At 36.9% G+C, this 21,309-nt stretch overlaps 1 protein-coding gene across 1 annotated transcript in view; it reads right to left on the reverse strand.

Moving 5' to 3' along the window:
* MTTP (microsomal triglyceride transfer protein) overlaps positions 1 to 21,309 on the reverse strand; it is a 53,657-nt gene that overhangs the window by 15,514 nt on the left and 16,834 nt on the right. Inside the window, exons 5-12 of the mRNA XM_079919609.1 lie at positions 16,305 to 16,412; positions 14,977 to 15,093; positions 14,551 to 14,690; positions 12,656 to 12,806; positions 10,335 to 10,492; positions 7,180 to 7,348; positions 6,184 to 6,291; positions 1,515 to 1,727 (exon numbers count right to left, since the gene is read on the reverse strand). Of these exons, the coding sequence (XP_079775735.1) occupies positions 1,515 to 1,727; positions 6,184 to 6,291; positions 7,180 to 7,348; positions 10,335 to 10,492; positions 12,656 to 12,806; positions 14,551 to 14,690; positions 14,977 to 15,093; positions 16,305 to 16,412 (1,164 nt within the window). The remainder of the gene's footprint in view (positions 1 to 1,514; positions 1,728 to 6,183; positions 6,292 to 7,179; positions 7,349 to 10,334; positions 10,493 to 12,655; positions 12,807 to 14,550; positions 14,691 to 14,976; positions 15,094 to 16,304; positions 16,413 to 21,309) is intronic.

Genomic DNA, 21,309 nt, shown 5'->3' on the forward strand with positions numbered 1-21,309 from the left:
CAGTGGTACATTTGTTACATTTGATGAATCTACATTGATACATCATTATCACCTAAAGTCCATAAGTCATATTAGAGGATTTTCTTCTTTCAACAAAACATTAACACAAAAGAAAATTTGCCAAAATAATTACATTCTGCGGCAACAAATAATTTCATTGGTCACTAGCATTGCCTAACAATATGCAGTGCTTGGGGTTCTGTACTAGGCATTTATAAATATTTCTTTCAGTTCTACTTTCCTCTGTCTTTTTCTATCTCCCGCAAATGTTGAGCTTTGTTGTCAAGTATATAGGAATCAAGAATCACCTAAGCAAAAACAACTAGGAAGGGACAGAGCCAGAATCCATATGTTGGTCTGTCTATGTCAAAAACTCATGACCCTAATTACCACACTTTGCAGCTTATCAACTGTGATACAAAACATAGTTGCAAACTGGGAACATCATTCTCAGCAGGCAGTTTATCTTACACTTTATAAACATTCTCTGCCCTAAAAAAAAGTGTAGCTGGGATGGCTTCCTGAAAATGCAGCTGTAGGAAACAACATGGTAGTACTTAAGCCAGGTTATTCCAGTGTCAAAAAATTTAAGAGCATCTTAAAACTTGTGGAAGTAAAGATATTTCAGAAAAGAATGTTTCTTTTTTTTTATTATCATTTGGAGTACTTTATTGAATTTTGATATTAATTTTAAGAAGACCACTTGACAATAAGAATTCATCCTGGGGAAGATATTTTGAAATCATATTTAACAGGGAATTGCTGAAGGAACTGGCATTGGTACCCAAAAGGAGAGAGGACTTTGCCTCTATTCGAATACTTGTAGAATTCTCCTGCCGGAGGGGAAGCCAAACTAAGACAAATAAGTGTTAGTCACGGGAAGGAAGATATCACCTTGATATGAGCAAAAAAATCGGACAGTGTGAGTTGTCCAATAATGAAGAAGTCTTGTGAAATATTGAACTTCTAGTCACCAGAAACATTCAAGTACAGGCTGCATAACCATATTGCAGAGATGTTTTCCCTAACTTTTCATGTATCAGTCATTCTGGACTTATTTCTTTTCCTGGAATATTCCACCCTCTTTCCCATTTGTGGGTCTTCACCCATATGCTTCCCCTGCTTGAAAGACTCCCACTTCTTTCTCGTATTCTATCCAACACACATATCCTTTCTTCTGCCTGACCGTTTCTCATCTTTTAGCTTTAGATTCAGCTCCCCTTGCTTTATCTTCCTTTCACATTCTTGACTTCCTATATCTTAGCATTATCTATTACCTTTGGTGATAAAACAAGAGAATGTGCTTCAATATTTATGCTTCAGGATATAGGACATTATCTATTCAAAATGTGAGGCTGCTTCAGAAGAGCCTTAAATCCAATTTAAGAGTTAGAAAGAGAGATTGTTAGTTTGGAAAAAAAAATAGGGTGATTTCAGAGAAGTTTGCATCTGACTTGTGATTAGGCATGCTTTTTTCCTTTTGTGAATGTTGCAAACATTCTTGGAGAATTTACCTCATCAGTTATGAAAGGGGCATCATATCTCTGGAGAGTGGTGGTGGCGAGGTGGCTGATAGACCCCTCTCCTGTCTCCGCGTACTTCAGAAGGAGTGGGATGCCTTCCGGAAGCCGGGCATTCTTCAGAGCCAGCAGGTACATCATTTTGTCCTCCTTTTTTTCTGCTTTTTCAAGTCCTCCCAAGATTAACTTCTTGGCTTCTACCACTCCCTAAAGAATCACATTCTACATCAGACATATGCATAACCATATATTAAACAAAGCTTGGGTAACATCAGCTTCACTCTTGTGTCCAGGATAACAGCCTAAGGTTTTAGAAAGTTTTACACTGGTTGCCTGACTGAGGCACACAATGAAAATGAACAAGTAAAGCTTGATAAAGGTGGTGTTGTTTTTTTTTTAAAATACATACATTAACATATTAAGAAGCAATGAGTATAATTAATAATGGGCATATTTACTTTTAAACACATTCTGAATGCATAAAGTCATTTTTAAAATTCCCTTGTGATCGATTATTCCTAAAACTGCCCATTCACTGAAATTCTAAAATAATGGTTAGATGGTGCCTAAATGGTGGCACACACCTTTTCCTTAGTAACAACTTCGGTGAAAGCACTTAGCACTCAACTGTAAGGTCTTGTTCTAAATGTTTAAAAAGTGCTTGTTTCCACTTGATTCCAAATTTGATTAATGCTGACATACTGTTCAAAAAACATCCCTTGAATGCCTTTTATGTAGCATGTACTTTGCTAGGTACTTTTCAAACATATTCTTTAATCAGAAAAGGCCTTTTAGTTTTCTGGCCTAGAAACTATGAACTAGCAAGTTAACAGTTTAATGGAAAAACAAATTAGAAATAGGGACATCTAGGTTCTTATTTTACCTTTGCTGCTACGTATGTTTTAGGGGCTTCAGTATCATCTGTAAAGGAAAGGTTCCTAAGATCTAATTCATCTATAGGATTTATAAACGCTGAAACCAGGCTGCAGGTACACACACACGTGCACACACACATACACACACACACACCATGGGAGAGATGGGGGGTAGGGAAGATATAAAAGGCCCCAAAAGAGAATGAAGATGCTAAACTTCAAATGGAATTAAAGAAAGACCATTTCTCAACTACCAGATTGATCTTTAAAAATACAAAAGTTTGACAACATACATTGTTATTGAGCGTACAGGGAAATAGGCATTCAGGTGGAAGCATAAAATGCTACAATTCCCATGGAAGATAATTTGGCAAAATCTAACAAATCTGCATTTTGATCCAATACCCTGGCCCTGAAGCTATATCTCCAAAATTAAGAGAAAGTGTGCCTAAGATTATTCATTTAAGCATTATTTGTAATAGTAAAAATAGTGGAAACCACCTAATGACCATACATGGGAGAATAAACTGTTGTGCCTCAGTTTAACACACAATAGAGTACTAGGCAGTTGTAAAAGGAAGGAGGAAGATCTCTGTGAACCAGTATGGGGTGATTTCCAAGGTATGTTGTTAAGTGGAAAAAAGAAGATGCAAGAGAGTGTATATAAGGCTATATTTTGTGCAAGAAAAAAGAAATAAAATGTGTATGTACATCTGCTTACTGTTGCAAAAAGAAACAGAAAGGAGAACCTAAAACTAATGATACTGCTTACATAGAAAAGGTAGGTGAGAATGGGTGGAAGAGTAGGAAAGGGAATGAGACCTCTTTGAGAATACTTTTCAAATAAAGTCCTGACTTTTGAATCATGTTACTATTCCATATGTTCAAGAAATAAAATGAAGTCAACAAGGATGAAAGGTGGCTAAAATTGATTTCAAACAGAAGCAAATGAGTAATAACATAACTAAACAGAAGAGAATAAAAAAGAATTAATCCAAACAATGTTTGAACATAGTCCTCTGACTGTATACCTTTAGTGAAATATATTCTAAGGTCAAAAAGACTGTGATGAAGTCTTGAACTTTATTTAAGTCAGTTTGGTTTTTGTAATGACATTGGTGTAACAATTCCAAAATTATTTTGTACATGTTTTAGGATTGAGCAAATGAATCAGGATATTAATGTTCTTGAGAACCAGGGTTCTCACTGTGGGAGAAGGAAGGTATAATTACAGAATGACGGAAGGAGAGGAAGAACCCTGTAGAACTGGAGGTAGCAGTATGAACTAGCAATTTAATAAATGTAAATATATGTATTTTGTCCATTATAAGAGCCTAGATGCAATGGCACTCGAATAATAAGAAGTAAAAGTCTTTAGGAGTAAAATGTCAGATGCATGCAACTTACTCTCAAAGGGTTCAACCAAAATAATATAAAATGAAATAAAACAGAATGAGGTAATGCAAATATGATAATACGTTAACAATTGGCAAATCCAGATGAAGCAGGTATACAAATATTAATGGAATTGTGCTATTCTTACAACTTCTCCATAGGTTTGAATTTTTTCAAATATAAATTTGGTGAAAAAAGAAATTAGGATACAGGGAGATCAAAATGTAAGGAAAAACAAATAGAAAAAAGAAATAGAGGTTTAGTACTCATTGTGACCTGTGTAGCTGCCATTTAGACTGTCATAGGGCAGTAGCTTTCATGCCAGTAAATGCTGAACAGCTATAGCACTCGATAGCTTCGCAGGTACCTTTTGCACAGTAAGGTATTGTGGATTGTGTGCCCAGCAGATGCCTTAAATGTGTATTTAGAATACATCGTTTTCTTTCTATCCAGATGTCTTTGATATGGGCAAAAGATAGATGAGTATTCCACAGCAGAAAGTTGAAAAGAAAATCTGAACATTTGCTATGGTCCATTTGGTAGCCAAGTCTCATTATCTTCAAAGATGCATTTTTTTAAAAGTTGCTCAAAAACATTAACAAAACTGAATGACAGTGATGGATAGTTTACAGCTAGACTCATAAGGTAACTTTAAAGATGTGATAACTAGGCTGTCCCATTATCAGAAGAACTTTAAATGTAATCCTTTGTTTTGTTTCCTTCTCACCCTATATGCCTCCCTTGGGTAATCCCATTGTCTCCTAAGGTTTCAGTCACTCTCTATTCCTGGTCCTAACTCCTTTTCTGAGCTACAGATGGATGTGGCCATCTGCCTATTGGGCAACTCAACCTGGTGTCCCAAAGGATTCAAACATAGCCAAAACATAGCCAAATTAATAGCTCTACCCTCCTCCCACCCCCAAACCAGGTTCTATATAAATTTTGCTTAAGTGGTTCACATCACCATACATCTAGTATCCTAACCTGGAAGCTTAACAGTCACCTGGATTCTCACCTCTTTCTCATTCCCCACATCCCATCAGTCACTAAATACTATCGATTCTATCTCCAAAAGGGCTCTTGAATCTGTCTCCTTCTCTTACCGTACAGCACCTACGTTAATTCAGACCTTTATTAATTCGTGCCCAGGTTGTTGCAAACATTTCTGATCAGATCGTACTGGCCCTAATGCAGCTGACACCCAGTCTATATACCATTTTGCTTCTTCCTAGGTTAAAAAAATCGGCGTGTGTCATTCACCACCTAAAAACCACATTATTCTCCTTTTTCTCTACAGAATGAAGTCGAGACTCCTTAGCTTGCCATTAATAGAGATCCAGCCTACCTCTCTTCTCTCTTCCCTTCTTTCCTTCATCAGCACTCCCACCTATCTGCCCCACAAACATACATATTTTTTGCTCTAGCCCCACAGAATTTCTCACTGTTCTCAAGCATACAAGGCTCATTTTGAGTTTGGGCTTTTTTATACATTACTGTATCTCTCCTAGAACGTCCTTTATTCCACAAGACTATCTCTTCACCTAAAAACCTCTTCTAGGCTAAGCTATTTGATATTATCATTTTGGTGACAGCTTCCCCAGCACTCCCAAGCAGAATAGTTTGGTGCATCTTCTGTAGTATTTGCAGAGCACTCTTTTTTTTTTGTTTTTAATTTATTTTTGTCTGTGTTGGGTGTTTGTTGCTGCGTGTAGGCTTTCTCTAGCTGCGGCTAGTGGGGGTTACTCTTCATTGCGGTGCTTCTCATTGCAGTGGCTTCTCTTGTTGCGGAGCACAGGCTCTAGGCACGTGGGCCTCAGTAGTTGTGGCACACGGGCTCAGTAGTTGTGGCTTGCAGGCTCTAGAGCGCAGGCTCAGTAGTTGTGGCGCATGGGCCTAGTTGCTCTGGGGCATGTGGGATCTTCCCCGACCAGGGCTCGAACCCATGTCCCCTGCATTGGCAGGCAGATTCTTAACCACTGCACCACCAGGGAAGCCCCAGAGCACTCTTTTTATATTTCAATATTATTATTTATCTGTTTGCATTTGATAAACAGACTAGGAGTTCTTTGAGGATGGTAGAATGTTTTATGTATCTTTATATTAAGGTATTAGCATAATGCCTAGCACAGAGTAAACACTCATTAAATACTACTGAATGGATGTTTTTATATGTGAGTTTTGTGTTTAGCCAAGATATTTGATATATGATTGCTGAAGTAAACCAGCCAACTCAAATAATTATGGAAATTGAAAAATATAAGAAGTCATAGTCCTTTGATGTCATAAAAACCATACAAATTTGATTTCTGCCCCGATGGTGGGCAGCACGGTAAATGTTAAATAGATTGGTCCGGAACTATAGATACGATAAATGAGATTGGATTTGCACTTACTTTGAGTTTGCAGCCTTCATTCTGACACAGCTTCCTGACAAGGGCCCCAATGATGATCATAACGGATTCTCTGATGTCATTGCTCGCAAAGGAACCTTTGAACTTACTCTATTAGCCAAACAAGGATAAAATAGGTTACCGAAACATTTAAACATTTCCAAGGGATATTTTAAGTAAAGAAACAAAGTAGCCGAAGTCTGAGGAAATTGTTTTTATGTTCCTAGGTTGCAAACTCTGAATTTTGCTTTGGGGACACTTACAAATTCACTGTCTAGCTTTGGGTTGAAAAGTCTTAGAGTTCTTTCAGGTATTTTTAACATGGGTCTGTGAAGTCCTGAGAGGTTTATGGACTGGGCTCATTGGGTCAGTGAATCCAAAAATTGATCTGTAAAATTTTATGTGTGGGTAATTTTATGTATGGGTATCAGATTTTTCAAACAAACCCATTTTCTAAAAAGATTATGAACTATTCCCCTAAATCATAAGTGAATAAGTGCACTTTTTGTTTTTAAACCTTGGATCCAAGAGAACTCTAGCTTTTGCTTCCAATATAATTTTTAATATCAGAAGAATTATATCTTATATATATATATAACATGTATAAGATTATACATTATACAATGTACTGTACATCAAATACCATGAAGATTTTTGAAGTCAAAATAAATCTTTTAAAATCAAATTTTGAAGCATAATCAAAACCTCTCCCCTCTGAAATTTTGTCCTATGTTACATTATATGATAGGTGAACACAATCTTTAAATTTCCATAAAGTATAGTTTAAGTTATTTAGAGGAATTACAAAGAAGACACTATGTGAAATAATCTACTGTACAGTTAATGATTAACAGAAAGAAAATAGTCCAAAGGAATTTGAATATGACTAATCAGAAGGCTGTATTTCAGCCTGTATTCTGATGCTAGCAAATTTAATTACTGCCTAGATTCCTAAGAGCAGCCCAGAGCCTTTATTTTTGCAGTTTCCATTTGACTTACAACGAGGGCTCTCAGGAGTTCTTCATCAGGATGGGAGGCAAATCCACAGGCATAGAGAAACCTTTCCTGGAGGATAATGCTACTGTCACTTTTGAAATCCAAAAAGTCCAAAATGGCATCTAACGAGTCTGGGGTCTGAGCAGAGGTGACAGCATCCACCAGCTGGGGTCTACAAAAAAGGCATGGTCATGGATATCAATGTTTAGGGTGCTTAAGAAATTATTTTGAATCGCTACCATTCATAGACCCCATTGGTTTACATTTCCTAAAGAAGTGAAAAATTTTTTATTTAAACAAAAGAAAAATGAATGACTTTCACCAAAGACCCTTCCCCCTTTTATTTGAAATCTCTCCCTTAACTCCCTTCTTTCTCCTCAATGTATAATCAGAATATACAAATTAATTTTACTGTATTAGCCTAAGCCAAATATAATTTGGAGATTTATAAATAAAATCATATAAATAATATTATAAATTAGGTTCAAACTTTTCTGTATGGGTCATATATAAAAGCTATGGTCCCCCAAATCAATTCTTTCTCTAATTAGCTTTGCAAATATATACATTTCTCAAATACATAACTTAACTAGGGCAGTATTATTTAATGGAAAGGTGGGACATTCTTTAAACTTTCATTTATATCCAAGAGAGACGTTTTTGCTCATTTTTTAAAAAATAAAAAGCACCATGGTATAGTTCAAGTTCAACCACAATGATTAGTTGTGAGCAGAGCAAAACTCCTGCAGGAAAGTGCTAGTTACATATTCTGCTCATCAAGAATCTTTTGTTGGCTGAGTCTTGGGATGGCAAAATTTCTGAAACTAGTTGCCATACTAATGAACATATTAGGTATGTATTGATATATATTTTATTCCACATTCACACCATACATGTATTTAATATGTTATACTTTTTAAGAAAGATATTCTTGCACTATACCATTTTGATCCTAACAAAAAGCCTAGTGAATGAAGCAAACTGAGAGAGAGGTAATACTTATTAAGTGTCTATTATTGCACTAGGAATTTTAGGTGTGCAACTTCTTTTTGCTTTAACTTCTTCATCCGTAACATGGGGCTAAAAACAGTAGTTATTTTAGGATTTTTGAGAGGATTAAATTACATGATCTATGTAAAACACTTAGAATAGTGCTTGGCACATTGTAAATGTTCAATAAATATATTCTGGTTTTAATACCATCACCTCACTGAACATCTCTATCAGTTTAATACTAATATTCTCCCTTATATATAAAGAAACAGAGATATCCAGTCGTTTGTTCAAGGTCCCATAGCTGGTAAAAATATAGCTAGGATTGGAACTCAGGTTTTTCTGAATGGAGTACACGGTCTTTAATTACAGTGTTTCCTAAAGTGTTTTTCATGCAATACTAGTCCTACCAAATGCTTTAAGAAAAGGGATTTTCAAAGTCGTGTAAGTTTGGAATATGTTTAAGGAAACTTATACATAATATTATCAGATTAAAGACGCTGGATATTTCTGTAGCAGAGAACTGTTTAACTTGGTTTCTCCCAGTGTTTTTCAAACTCAGTTGCTCACAGAAGCCTTTCCTCTTGGCATACTTGTTAATATTGTATAAGTTATAAGATACACATAATAAAAACTTCGGGAAATGTTACATTCCACCACCCTGACTTTCACTATCCTACAATAAATAGAAGGAATTATTCTCTGTATTTTACAGATGTTGAAAGTGAGGCTCAGGGAAGCTAAATGTAAATGACCTACTTAAAGGTTGTATGTTGTTGGAAGTCAGAATTTAAAACTAGGTCTTCTGATATTAGCGCATCCTAGTATCTTTTCTACCGTACTACGTTACGTGTGTGTTACCTATGATATGGTACAATATTGCGTAAATAACCTGATTTAGAAACTACATCATGCAATCATACAAATTATTGCCACCTTAAAATTTTTAGGATACAAATAGGCTAAGGCTTAGTGTAATCTCTGTTCTAAATAGCTAATTTTTGCACTATTCTTGTCATATTTTTGTTTTTGATAAAAAGATAAGTCACTCTAAAATATATTTTTCCTAAGTTCTATGATTAAAACAGAGTCTGAGAATTTATGATTTTGCATATATTTAACTTCTGGTTTAAATATTTATTTTTGAAGATAGTACCCAACTAACTTTTGGTTTGTCATATGGAATTCATATCAATTTTTTTAGTGTCCTCAAGATGAGTAAATAACAAATACAATCTAGAATAAACAGACTTCTCAGAAAAAAAACTAAATTCTCTTATTCTTGGGTAATTGAGTCCCTTGAACTCAGTGACTACTGCTGCTGTGTGTGTGTGTGTGTGTGTGTGTGTGTGTGTGTGTACATGCGCGTGTGTAACTTGGCCACTTTCTACTTTTTATTATCTTAATGGCTAGTTTCCACTGTTTGTCAAATTAATTGAGCCAAGTTCTATATCATCAGTTAAGATAATTAGTGTCATATGGTTGAATTTGTAGTTACAGACAAATTTTATATTACAAGACCAAAACACTTTTACTTAGAAAGTGTATTTGTATTTACAAAGTAAATTTGGTAATTAAGTCAACTCTCTTTACGATGCATGTCAAATAAAGCATTCTCTCATCAAATATTCAAATAATGTACATATTTCTTTTCTCTGGATTCTTTTGGCTGTTTACCTCAGTACTCAATTTTCTTTTTAAAACATGGCTTCAATGGGGATGATCACATAAAAATGAAAGCACATTTTCAACTGAAAAAATCATATTCGCTTTTTGTTTTTATAATCAACTCTGAAATCTTTTCGAGTCTAAATGAATAGCTAGGGAACACAATTTCACAACAGTGAGGCAGCACATGCACCGTGGTGTCACAATGAAGCCCTGCCCCCCCATCTATGTACCAATCCAGACCTGATGTAAACTCATGAATACTCAAAAAACAATGTTCACTCTGAGTCACTACTGAAAACTTGTTATTGCATGTCTGGTCAATTAACCACTGCATTACTGCACTGAGGTATAACTGTTCAATGAAAACACAAAACAACAAAACAATTGATTGGAAGGTGAGGCAGTTGGTTAAAAAGAGATCTTACTTGCTTAATAAACAATAACCCAGTAATGCTTTCCCACAGACAACCCCACACAATGTTCAGGGCACTTACAGTACTTCCTTGTTTTCAGCCTTTAGGATTTGGAGGATCTCTTCTTTCTTTGCAGTCCTGAGGTGCTTAATAAAGGTCAGGAAGCTTCTGACAGCCTCAGCCTTGGAGAGGTTGTCAGGCTGCAGGTGTTTTCTGATGGACTGCCAGTGCTCCGAGAGCTGTAAAACATGGCCGCAGGCCCATACCACATTCATAATTCTGAACATCCACACTTACAAAGGATGTTCTTTCCAGACATAAACTTTCCTTTGTATCTGACAAGCCAAAGAAGCTTTTTGTGTCTTACCTCAATATATCTGATCGCCCCCTGTCCATACCACTGTGGCTCTCAGAGGCTAACCCAGAGGCCTGCTGACTCTGTGTACAATTTCCTTGTAGGAGGACTGTCTTTGTCTATTAGCACTTAGCTCAAAGGACCTCAAGCTTCTGGGCATATGGGTCATTCCATGGTTACAACAAGGGAATTCTATCTGAGGCCAGACTTTGACTACCATAGTGAAATGATGCCAAAATTTCATTAACAACAGGATATTCTGGAGGGGAAAAAAATCAGAACTGCTGAAGAATTGTATCAGGTTTCTTATGCAGTGGAACCTTACTGAAAACCAGTTTCTGTAATAATTTGAGCTCCCTATTCTCTTTATTTTACTGCTGTATGAGATGCAAACAATAGTAAATAGTTTGCAAACAATAGTAAAACATGTTGCTGGGGTCTGAACTGTTCATTTCATATATCCGTGTTAAGTAGAGTATTATTTAGATAAAGGTAATTCTCACATACACCATCATTATGCTACTGTGGTTTTAAAAATAGTAAATAGTTCTAATTAATGACATCCTTTGGCTTAGAAATAAGCTAAAAACTTATTTTTCGTAGTTTACCACTTTTCCCCAGTTGTAAAAGAATGTATTAAATCTCATCAGTGACCTCTAACTCTGAATAATGTCCATGCTGCCAGTTTTTAAATTACTCATTCCTTCCAATAAGCAACAGATATACATTTTTCTCTTTTTTCAAGTCCCTTTTGGTTACCTAATCTTAAGAGGATATTCCAAAACAAAATTCCAGTTGTACTTAGCTAAAGATTTACTGGGTCATTTCTGAGGGCAGAGAGCATATCAAGTCAGATTTGATATCAAGTCATATGAAGTCAGATTTGTTTTTTTCTTTAAAGGGTTGCACTGGTGACATTATACTGAAGTTGGAAAACAAATTCCTCAAAGACATAAACCTTTCCCATAATAATGAAGAAATAGTTATGAAAAATCTTAGATGGCTCATAATGTCGGATAACTGTGGGCGGAGAAATTAACAGCATAAGAAAAGATGATTAGTTTCATTAGTCAACTTTCTAAATAATTTCCATCTCATATGACATTAGAAAATTACACCAGAACATGAGATGATTTATGGAAGAAAAACAAAAGAAAAAACCAAGTGTGAGAACAAGTACTTTTTTTGTCTCATTTTGTTTTTTCCTTAATTCAATTTTGGTATATTTGAGAAACTAGCAAGGAATTAGTGCCTCACACTTTAAGCAAATTATGGTATTAGTCCTTGATGTGTCTACTTTTCTCAACACTAATAATAGCCAAGGGTAGAGCATCTTCTGGTAGATACAAACAGAGCCTGAAGCCAAGGGTTTGCTCTCCTGACAAGACGTGAAGTATTAGGAAATGCTGGAACCCAGAGTCATATCTGTGGCCATACATCACGAATGATTCATGCAATAAATGAAATTTCTCTTTGCTGGATTACAAATGTTACGAGATGATCTACACTTTGCCTTGGGGATGTGCTATCTCATTTCTGGCTGTAACTGTAGGGGAGGTTGGGGCATGGTAAATCAGTGTTCCCAATTTAGGCAAAGAGTTTGGTATCCTTTTTTAGTCCTCACAGCGATCCTCAGAACACTGAGGTCAGTAAAACGTTTCACCTGTGGACATATTACTACCAAATGGCAGAACTTTCAGGATTCAGACCGCTGTCTGTGCTCTTGATGCCATGCTTCCCCTTAACTTCATGAGGTCCTTATTCCCACTGCATTCTAAGTGCTGCTCTGAGGAAGCTCTCCTTAAGTCATAACATTTTTTATTTGAAATGAGTGGATGGTAATCATTGGTTAATTATTGTTGTATTATGCATCACCTTGGGTGCATATTATTAGGCTACTGCCATTATAACTCAGTGGTGGCTGGTAGTTCTTTGTAAACTTTCTTTACAAATTAACTGAAGCTTCCATTGGAGACAAAAGGAAAACAGAACTTTAAGCCATGATTATTCCATGATTTGGCCACACAACGCAGCTGCTCACACTTACAGAAGGGCATCCTTTGCACTCGCTCTCAAAGACCTGGCCCACAATGGGAATGGCCGTGTATTTCGAATCAATTGCTTTAATGATGGCAGCAACCTGCTTCCCAGCCATCAGTCTTGGGCCTGCTTCTGTTGTCTTCAGCTCTAATTTCTGCCTGCATAACCAAGGAAGAGAAATGTCACATTAGCAGCATTCTTTTGAGTGAACAAGCTACTAATTGTCATTCTTTTGGCAAACAAGATACTAATTTATTCAAATTCTGTAAGGCCATGTCTTTCAAACAGTGATATCTCCAGCAGTAACAGAAACCTCAAGACAATTATGAAATTTTTCTGGAGCAACAATTTTACTCAAAGATTCGAAAATTTAAGTCTGGAGTGTAAAAATACTATGACAAGAGACTATAGGAAAGAAAATTTGCCTGGATATGTGATGTTACCTCTTTTGGATTTAGCCCAGCTCTCTGAAAATGATGTCTTCAGTACAACCACGTTTCACTTATTAACTAAGACAATTAGGAAATCTTGTTTTCCAAAACTGGCCTCAATAATATTTTTATCTGATATGCTCTTTCAGAAGCTTGCCTCTCTCCCTTTAAGAGGTGGAATCTACAGCCCTCTCCTTGAACATGGGCAGGACTCTGTGACTGCCCCCACTCACAGAGAACAGTAGAAGTTTCAATATGTGGCTTGTAAGGCTAAGTCATAAAAGGGAATTCAGCTTCCATCTGGCACGCTAGCAGCACATACCTCGAGAGAATTGAGCTGCCATGTAAGAAGTCTGGCTACCCAAACCTGCCATGTTGACAGGCCACATGGAAATAAACAGAGATGCATAAGGTGCCTCAGTAGTTTGAGTCTCCCAGCCCAGACACCAGATAGGTGAGGGAGCAGCCTTTGAACCATCTCTGGTCAGTGACTGTCTGCAACTGTACAACAGACACCAAGAGAGGCATGCCTGGCAGGACCAAGGCAAGTGCCAGGATTATGAGTGAGAATAATAAAGCGATTGTTGTTTTTTTATACCACTAAGTTTGGAGTGGTGTGTTATAGAGCAATGGAAACCTGATAAACCTAAGTAATTAAAAATATTAATTTTATATGAAAATATATGAAAACAATATGGATATAGTACAAAGGAGAACACAAGGTTCTAATCCAGAGGAGACTTCAATAACATTTCAAGCATTTATGGTTTGAAGCATTTCTCCCAAGATTTTGCAACCATGTACCTCTGACATTAGGGCTACTTCAGAAGAAACATTTGAGAAACAAGACATAAGATAAAACTAACATTTAATGCTAGAGATGTTCTTCTGAATTAAAATTTGAAAATAATACATACTCTGAGATTTGAAATTCTAGTTCTTTAGCCTGTGAGAACTATTCTGACCAGAGAAATTTTCTCCAATTGAAATAATAGGCTCGAATATGTAAGTACTATAAATCACATCAAAAATTCTGTCACATCACTTCAGTATGGAACTTTTCTGTGCTTATTAACAACAATAACAAAAAATAATCTTGAGGCGAGAACTCACAAATGCCACCATTTTTTAACGCTTAACATTAACATCATTTGACAGAGAAATTAGAAAATAAATGAGAATGAATCAAGTAGTTTACCTTTTCAAAATTTAAATTCTATTCAATTAACAATTTATTTTTAATGAAATTCTATTTAAAAACATTAAGTATTTATTACATGCCATATATTACTGTAGATAATATGAAAAATAAAGATGAACAGACATAATCACTGTTTTAAAAGAACTCAGTCAAAATGAGGAAGCACTGCATATACATGTGCGTGTATATACACACATATATTTTTTTAAACCAAGTATAATAATATATCAAAGAACAGTAAAGAAAACTTAAATTCTAACATTATCTTACTTTGATAATATTTTGCCTGCAATTGTTTGTAGAAAATTCAGCCTCAAAGCATGTATCTCTTCTGCGAGCACAGCTACAACAAAGCTGTCTTCTATCTTATAGGTAGTGACAGATGTGCCTTTCGAAGTGACACCCAAGACCTAAATAAATAAATATATGTGGTTGTAACAAGTAATTAGCTTTTTATCTTTGAATCAAGCCAAATAGTGAATTATCTTTTCATCTTCACAAGAACTTCCCCGTCACCCAAACCTACAATATATTAAGATAAACCTATTCATTTGATATTATATAAAATTAATACCCTAAACTAAAAATTATAAATGTTCCCAAATTATATTGTTACCTTATTCACCTATTATTTTAAAATAATCGCTACAAAAGGTAATTACTTGGTTGCCTCAAAGAAAGTGATAGCAAGCATACCGGATTTAGGGTTGTAAATCCAGAACTCTCTGATTTGCATGAATCCAAGGCCTTGATTTTGATCACCTTATCTTGATGAGTCTGGTAGGTCACTTTACAATCTCCAGAGATATCTACCTAAAAAGAAAAGCAAAAATACAATGTTTGGGATTCTCACATGGACCATTTGAATTCCAGTGGGAAGTGGCTTGAAAATTGGGGTTCTAATATGTCATGGGGGACTGACTTTCTGCCCAGGCTGACAAACTAGGAAGGCAGAAGAATTCAGTGTTTCCTGCAGCGTGTGGATTCTTTTCCATTCCCTTTGTTTGAGTCTTATGAGTGCCTTCATATTGCCCCAGGAATAATAAAGGATTTCCTACTTCTCTCTAATGTCTAATAGGAACTGGACAAATGGCCTGGTCATAATCAAAACGTCTCGTAAGTGGGTAATTATGTGGCAAGGGGAATTGACTTTTAATGCTGTATGTAGGCTGTGTGTATGTGTGCATGTTCGCATGCGTGCGCTCACATGCTTTGATGAGCTGAGTATGATTCGAAATCCTTAAAAACCTGTGGGATTAATTCAACTCATTATAAGTCACATCAACAGTTTGAATGTAGGCAAATGTGTCTCAGTACAGACTCAGTTTAGCATCTCTGAGTCTTCCCTCTGGCCTCTACAAGCACCACCCCCAGTCTTCATTCTAGAAAGCTAACCAGCATTCCCTCGGCCCAGCCTTGCCATCAGATTTTCTCACCCACTGATGGACTGGCTGAATTCAGACAAGAAAACTTGGACTCAGCTTTGCTTTTGACTCCAAGTATGGTACTGAAGGAGTCACTCAACTTCCCTAGTTCAACCTCGGTTTCTTCATCTATAAAATGAGGAGGGTTTGTATAGACCGGTGGTTCCTCCAACTGACAATGCGTCTACATTAGCTGAGAAACTGTTAAAATACAGATGCTAATCTCCTTAATCAGAATCTCTGCAGTGAATCCAGGGAATCTATATTTTTAATAAGCTCCCCGTGGGATAGTGATGCACGGTGATACCACTGGAATATTCTCCAAGGTTTTTTGCATCTCTATCATTCCGTCATTCTATAGGTCTCTTTAGTATGACTTATTCTAATTCCCTCTACCTTGTATTCAAATACAAATTGGGGTAAACGGCAATTCGTTTCGTATGTAAATGAGATAACCACCCAAGTCATCTTTTCTAAGCATTACCATAGCAGTAACTTTTTTTTTTTTACTGAATTTCTGCAGATAGAAACCCATCTAAACAATTTTGGTAACTTTATTGACAAATACGTTTCTGGATCCTTAATAATATTAGTAAGTACCTCATTGGTAGTTCCAGAGCTTAACTGCATCTGAAATAGACTAGCCAGGCCTCTCTTGAGATTTTCTATGGCTATTGGTTCATTTTGATAGGAGTAGAACTCTTTGACCTAGGCAAAAAAAAAGGACAAACATAAATAGAGCAAAAATGCATCATTTACCAGATTTGGTTAAATAAATAGCAGGGAAGGTTAGATTCTCACCCCCTATCAATTCTGGGAGAAAGAGATCTGTTAGTCCAAAGCTGGGACTTCTTTTTTTACATTTCTAAGAAGCTAGACTGTCCAAATACGACATTTCAGGAGACTTTTAATGAAGGCTCTAAATATGATGAGCGTAACATAGGGAAGGAAAGAGAGCACCAATACGGGGTGGGATTTCTGTGAAAACAAGGATTGCCCAAGGAAGAGAAATCAGGAACATTCTCTTCAAACATGTCAATGTATTCTCTACCTGTGATTCTGCTTGAAACAAAAACTAACCAAGGTTTAAAATAACATCAAAGAAATAGATTCTTGGAAGAGAATGGCAATCCCCATGCTTGAGACTCCTGAGGCCGCACAGCCTCTAAGGGCTATGATATGGGCCCACACGTGGCCAAAATGCCCATGGTCAAAATTCCACAGGATTGGGCTTCCCTGGTGGCGCGGTGGTTGAGAGTCCGCCTGCCGATGCAGGCGACGCAGGTTCGTGCCCCAGTCCGGGAAGATCCCACATGCCGCGGAGCGGCTGGGCCCGTGAGCCATGGCTGCTGAGCCTGCGCGTCCGGAGCCTGTGCTCCGCAATGGGAGAGGCCACAGCAGTGAGAGGCCCGCGTACCGCAAAAAAAAAAAAAAAAAAAAAAATTCCACAGGATTGATGTTCTGCCCTCCATAGCATTCATGTTGGCCTTGGGTATAAGGAGACATACAAGGTTGGAAGACTTGAGGTTTAGGGTGCTAACACTGCATGGCCTGCCCCACGCGCTGCTTTGAGTTTCTCTTCAGAAGGTGGGACAAAGAGGTTGGAATGAGGAAGGTGAGTGTGATTTGGCTGCACTAGTAAATGGCTTATCTTAGCTTTGTTTCATCCTTGAGATTTATAGGCACAGAGGTAATAACGATGTCTCATACCATTTTGAACATTTAGCTCATGTTTAGGAAACAAGGATAAAAATACAAAGCATTTTCTGGAAAGTAGGCTGTCATTTTTTACTCTGTTTTGACTCCAAACATGTCACATGATTTAGAAATGGAGAGGTTGGACATAGCTTCCCTGTAAAAATTCCCAAGGTCTATGATAATTATAGCTGGCATTTCTACCAGAAATATTCTGAATGCCTTCCTACTTCTCTTTAAAACGAACCATGACTTCTCAAGTAAAACTGAAAGCTCAGTCATTATGCAATAAATTCAATTAATACCAATCTGAACAATTTAGTGTACATGAAAACTCCCTCATCCCTTAGAAGAAGAAAATACTTTGCCTGAATTATCCTAACAAGTGCCTCAAGTTTTCTATTTTTATTTTCTACATATACTCTGCCTAGTGATAGATTTATTAGGTACTTTATCTGGCAAACAATTTTAGTCATTACAGTGGATGAACCTATAAATGTTGGAATTGTGTTTGTCCAGCTTAAAAAGGAACTGGAATAGTGATCTCAGTGTCTGAAAATCCATGGCATCATATTCTCAAACAAATCACTGGCAATTTCTCAGAACCAAGGCTGAGTTTCTGATGTTCTATTTTGTAAACTAGGTCTTCTTTCCTTTTAGGAATTATAGTGTAAATTTCTTTTCAAATATTTGGGAGTATGGAATCTGCAAATATCAGGACTAGTAGAGCTTTACAACCAGATCGCTTGAGCCCATACACAGTCAGAAGGGCTTACTGGTAGCAATACGCACATGCCTAAGGCCTGTGACTTTTTTGGTCTGAGCCTTAAATACTTCAGAAAGTGAGAGGAGCCATTAAGTGGGAAAAATGCTTGTACTATCATCAGTATCCTCACTTTGCTTCCAAGCTACAAAATATGCCTGAACTATTTATAAAGTTTCACCTAAAATTTCAGGAAACCCAGGTCTCAAATTTAATCTTTAGACTATGCATAAGGTTAAATGCTCTCCTGTTACTCCTACTTCTTTTGATCTTGACTGCTAGATACCTAAGAAAATGGTATGCTGAATTTTTTCCTAGAAGGCTGAGCAACATAAACTGTGAGACAGAAAAAATTGTTTTCATTCCTTCTATTAGCTTTTATTGTTTCCCTAGAACTAGAGAAGTGGACAAGTCCCTTTTCCCTTTGTCTGCCTGCTACATTTGGGGCCTAAATTCTCTTCCTTTAGTGCAGAGCAATGAGATCCAAAGTGAAGACAGCACTGGTATCCATATTAGCTAAATGTCAAAACTGTTAGAATCGAGTAGGGTTTGATAATTCAGAAAATAATAATAAAATATCAGAACTTGGAAGTTTAATCCACACGGCTGACACAACAATAATCTTAAATTCATTATTTCACAACAGGAACTAAGTAAGTTTTATTATATTCAGGCCATAAAGCTGATTACTTCATTCAGTTCTGAAATGAGCTCTGAACATCCAACAGCACAGGACTCTTATCTAAATTCACAGTCTCCCAAACTGCCAGAGACCGGCAGCATCGTATACTAGTCACAAACTAAGAGTTGAACCCAAGGAAACTAAACATAGAGGGAGAAGGGTGGGTTGTGGGAAAGGAGACTCAGTGCCTCTTCTGGGATAATTTTGAGGGCCAATCTCCCCTTGGAATCAGTAGGGATTATACATTTCTTTTCCTTAGGAAAAAATTACTTCTATACATTCCCTTAATTTACACATTCGTTAAGAATAAGAGAAAACAAATTTTCATTAACTGGTCAAAGAGCAAAAATAAACAAAAAGGATCTCAGCAAACAGAGATTAGTCATTTTATCTGGTCTACTTAGCAGAAGCTATGTCTCTTTCATATGTATCTAAGACAGAGCAGAGCTAAGAAATGGTACATTGGAAGACAGACAAGTGAAGAAATATATAAAGAATTAGAAGGTTTCCAAGGCGCCACATATCCTTTGGAGGTTCCGTGTGTGTACAGGAGCCACACTGCCAGATTCAGAGAGCAAATCAATGTCTAGGAACAGCACAAAACAAGGGACAGACTCGGCAGCCACATGATTAATGTAATCAATACTGAGCAAAAACCAGAAACAGAAGTCTGGTAATATTCTAGTTAATTGGATTAGCATTCAACACTGTAACTTGAGGCATCTTTTGCATGTCAGTCTTAACCAGAAAACTGTCATATTTCTGACTTCATCTATGATTTGTAGATAAAATTAGAGTCATACCCAAACATTTAAGTAGGGGAGATAAGTAGGCATGGAAAAAAAATATGTGCAATAAATATGCATGTAAGTATTTCCATGAGATATCTTTTACAATGTAAATGTGGGAGCTTAAAACAGGGGGCTCTGGGAGGACAAAAATACATGCTGATGAGTATCCTTGAAATCACAGAAATTTCTTAAATTGAGCCTGGGATAGAAAATACTCTTTGAGAAAACAGCAGTACAGTCTTCCCTTTCATAATTTCTCTCATAGTAAAATGAAGTGATAGTTTAAATAATGATCTTTCTGACAGTGATGTGGCTAAAAGAGTCCAGGTGGCTTCTTAGTCTCCAGGGTCATGTTTTTTCCAACAAGTACTTTATTGTGTAATTGAAAGATATCACAATGTACTTTGACCTGTAGCTACAGTAAATCATCACAAGTAATAGCTCCTGTAGAAATGGCATGTTGGAGTCACTGAAATAATGATGTGGCAGCTCCATTCCAGCCTTTGAACAGGGAGGGCACTGAGTGCTTTTGTATGTGTAACAAAAGACTTTGTACTCAACCGCTACCCAAGGGGCTATAAAATAATTGGTTTGTCGTTAAGATTATAAATGCAATTAATAGTTTATAAATCAAGCATCTTGCCACATTGGAAGGCCAGAGATGAAAATAACAGTATTTCATGTTGTTAATATAGTTGTGCCATATGAAAATCAAGTGAGTTAATAGATACAGTGAAGAATAAAAAGAAGACTACAAGGCAGCCAGACATTTTTTTTTCCCCCAAGTACATTCCAGCTCGAAAAGACAGTAAAATATAGAGGTTTCCAGCACAGAAACCTGTTTTAAATCCCAGCTCCACCACTTGCCAGTTGTGTGACCTTAGGCAAGTTTCTTTACTTCTCTTAACTTTGGTTTCCCCATCTATTACAAGAGGACCAAAAAGTAGCACCTGCTTCCTAGGGCTGTCATGAGGAAAAAGAGAGAATTCATGTAATGCCTTCAGTCAGTGCAGGCATTAAGCACTAAGTATGTTTTAGCTTTTATTAAGCAAACAATAGGCACAGACTTCCTCAAAGTCTGACTCATTCTAGCCCCATATAACCTTATTTGTTCATTCCTTTAATTTACGAACATTTGTTGAGTTCCCACTATGAACAAGGTGCTGAATATACAAGATAAAGACACAACTGCCACCCAGGAGAAGCTTACTCTGAATGTGGATGGCAGACAACTAAAGAGAGAATTACAATACAGTGTGATAAATGCTTGGATAGAAATAAGCTCAGGGGAGTATGGGGTTTGGGAAAGGCTTTCAGAACACCAAGTTGGTCAGTGCAAGGCTTGGTTCTGGGTGCTTTGGGGAGGAAGGGAGTAGAAGGGCTGGAATATCAAGAGGAACAGCAATTTTCTCCACCAAGACCCATAATCTAGCAATGAACACAAATGACCAAAAGGAAAGTAATGAGGGGCATGAGTGAGCTATAAAGTGCTAAGAGGGTTCTGAAGAGGGGTGGTTATTTCCAGCTGGCTAGAAGGGTGGGAACTTTGTAAAAGAAAGGGTCTGCAAGCAAAGCCTGAAGCATGGTAAGTATTTTCACAAGTGGAGAAGGAAGAGAAGGATTCTTGAAATGGTGATTCATGTTTGGTTACAGGAGAGCGATGATATAATAATC

This window comes from Stenella coeruleoalba (assembly GCF_951394435.1).
Source record: "Stenella coeruleoalba genome assembly, chromosome: 4".
Classification (NCBI taxonomy): Eukaryota; Metazoa; Chordata; class Mammalia; order Artiodactyla; family Delphinidae; genus Stenella; species Stenella coeruleoalba.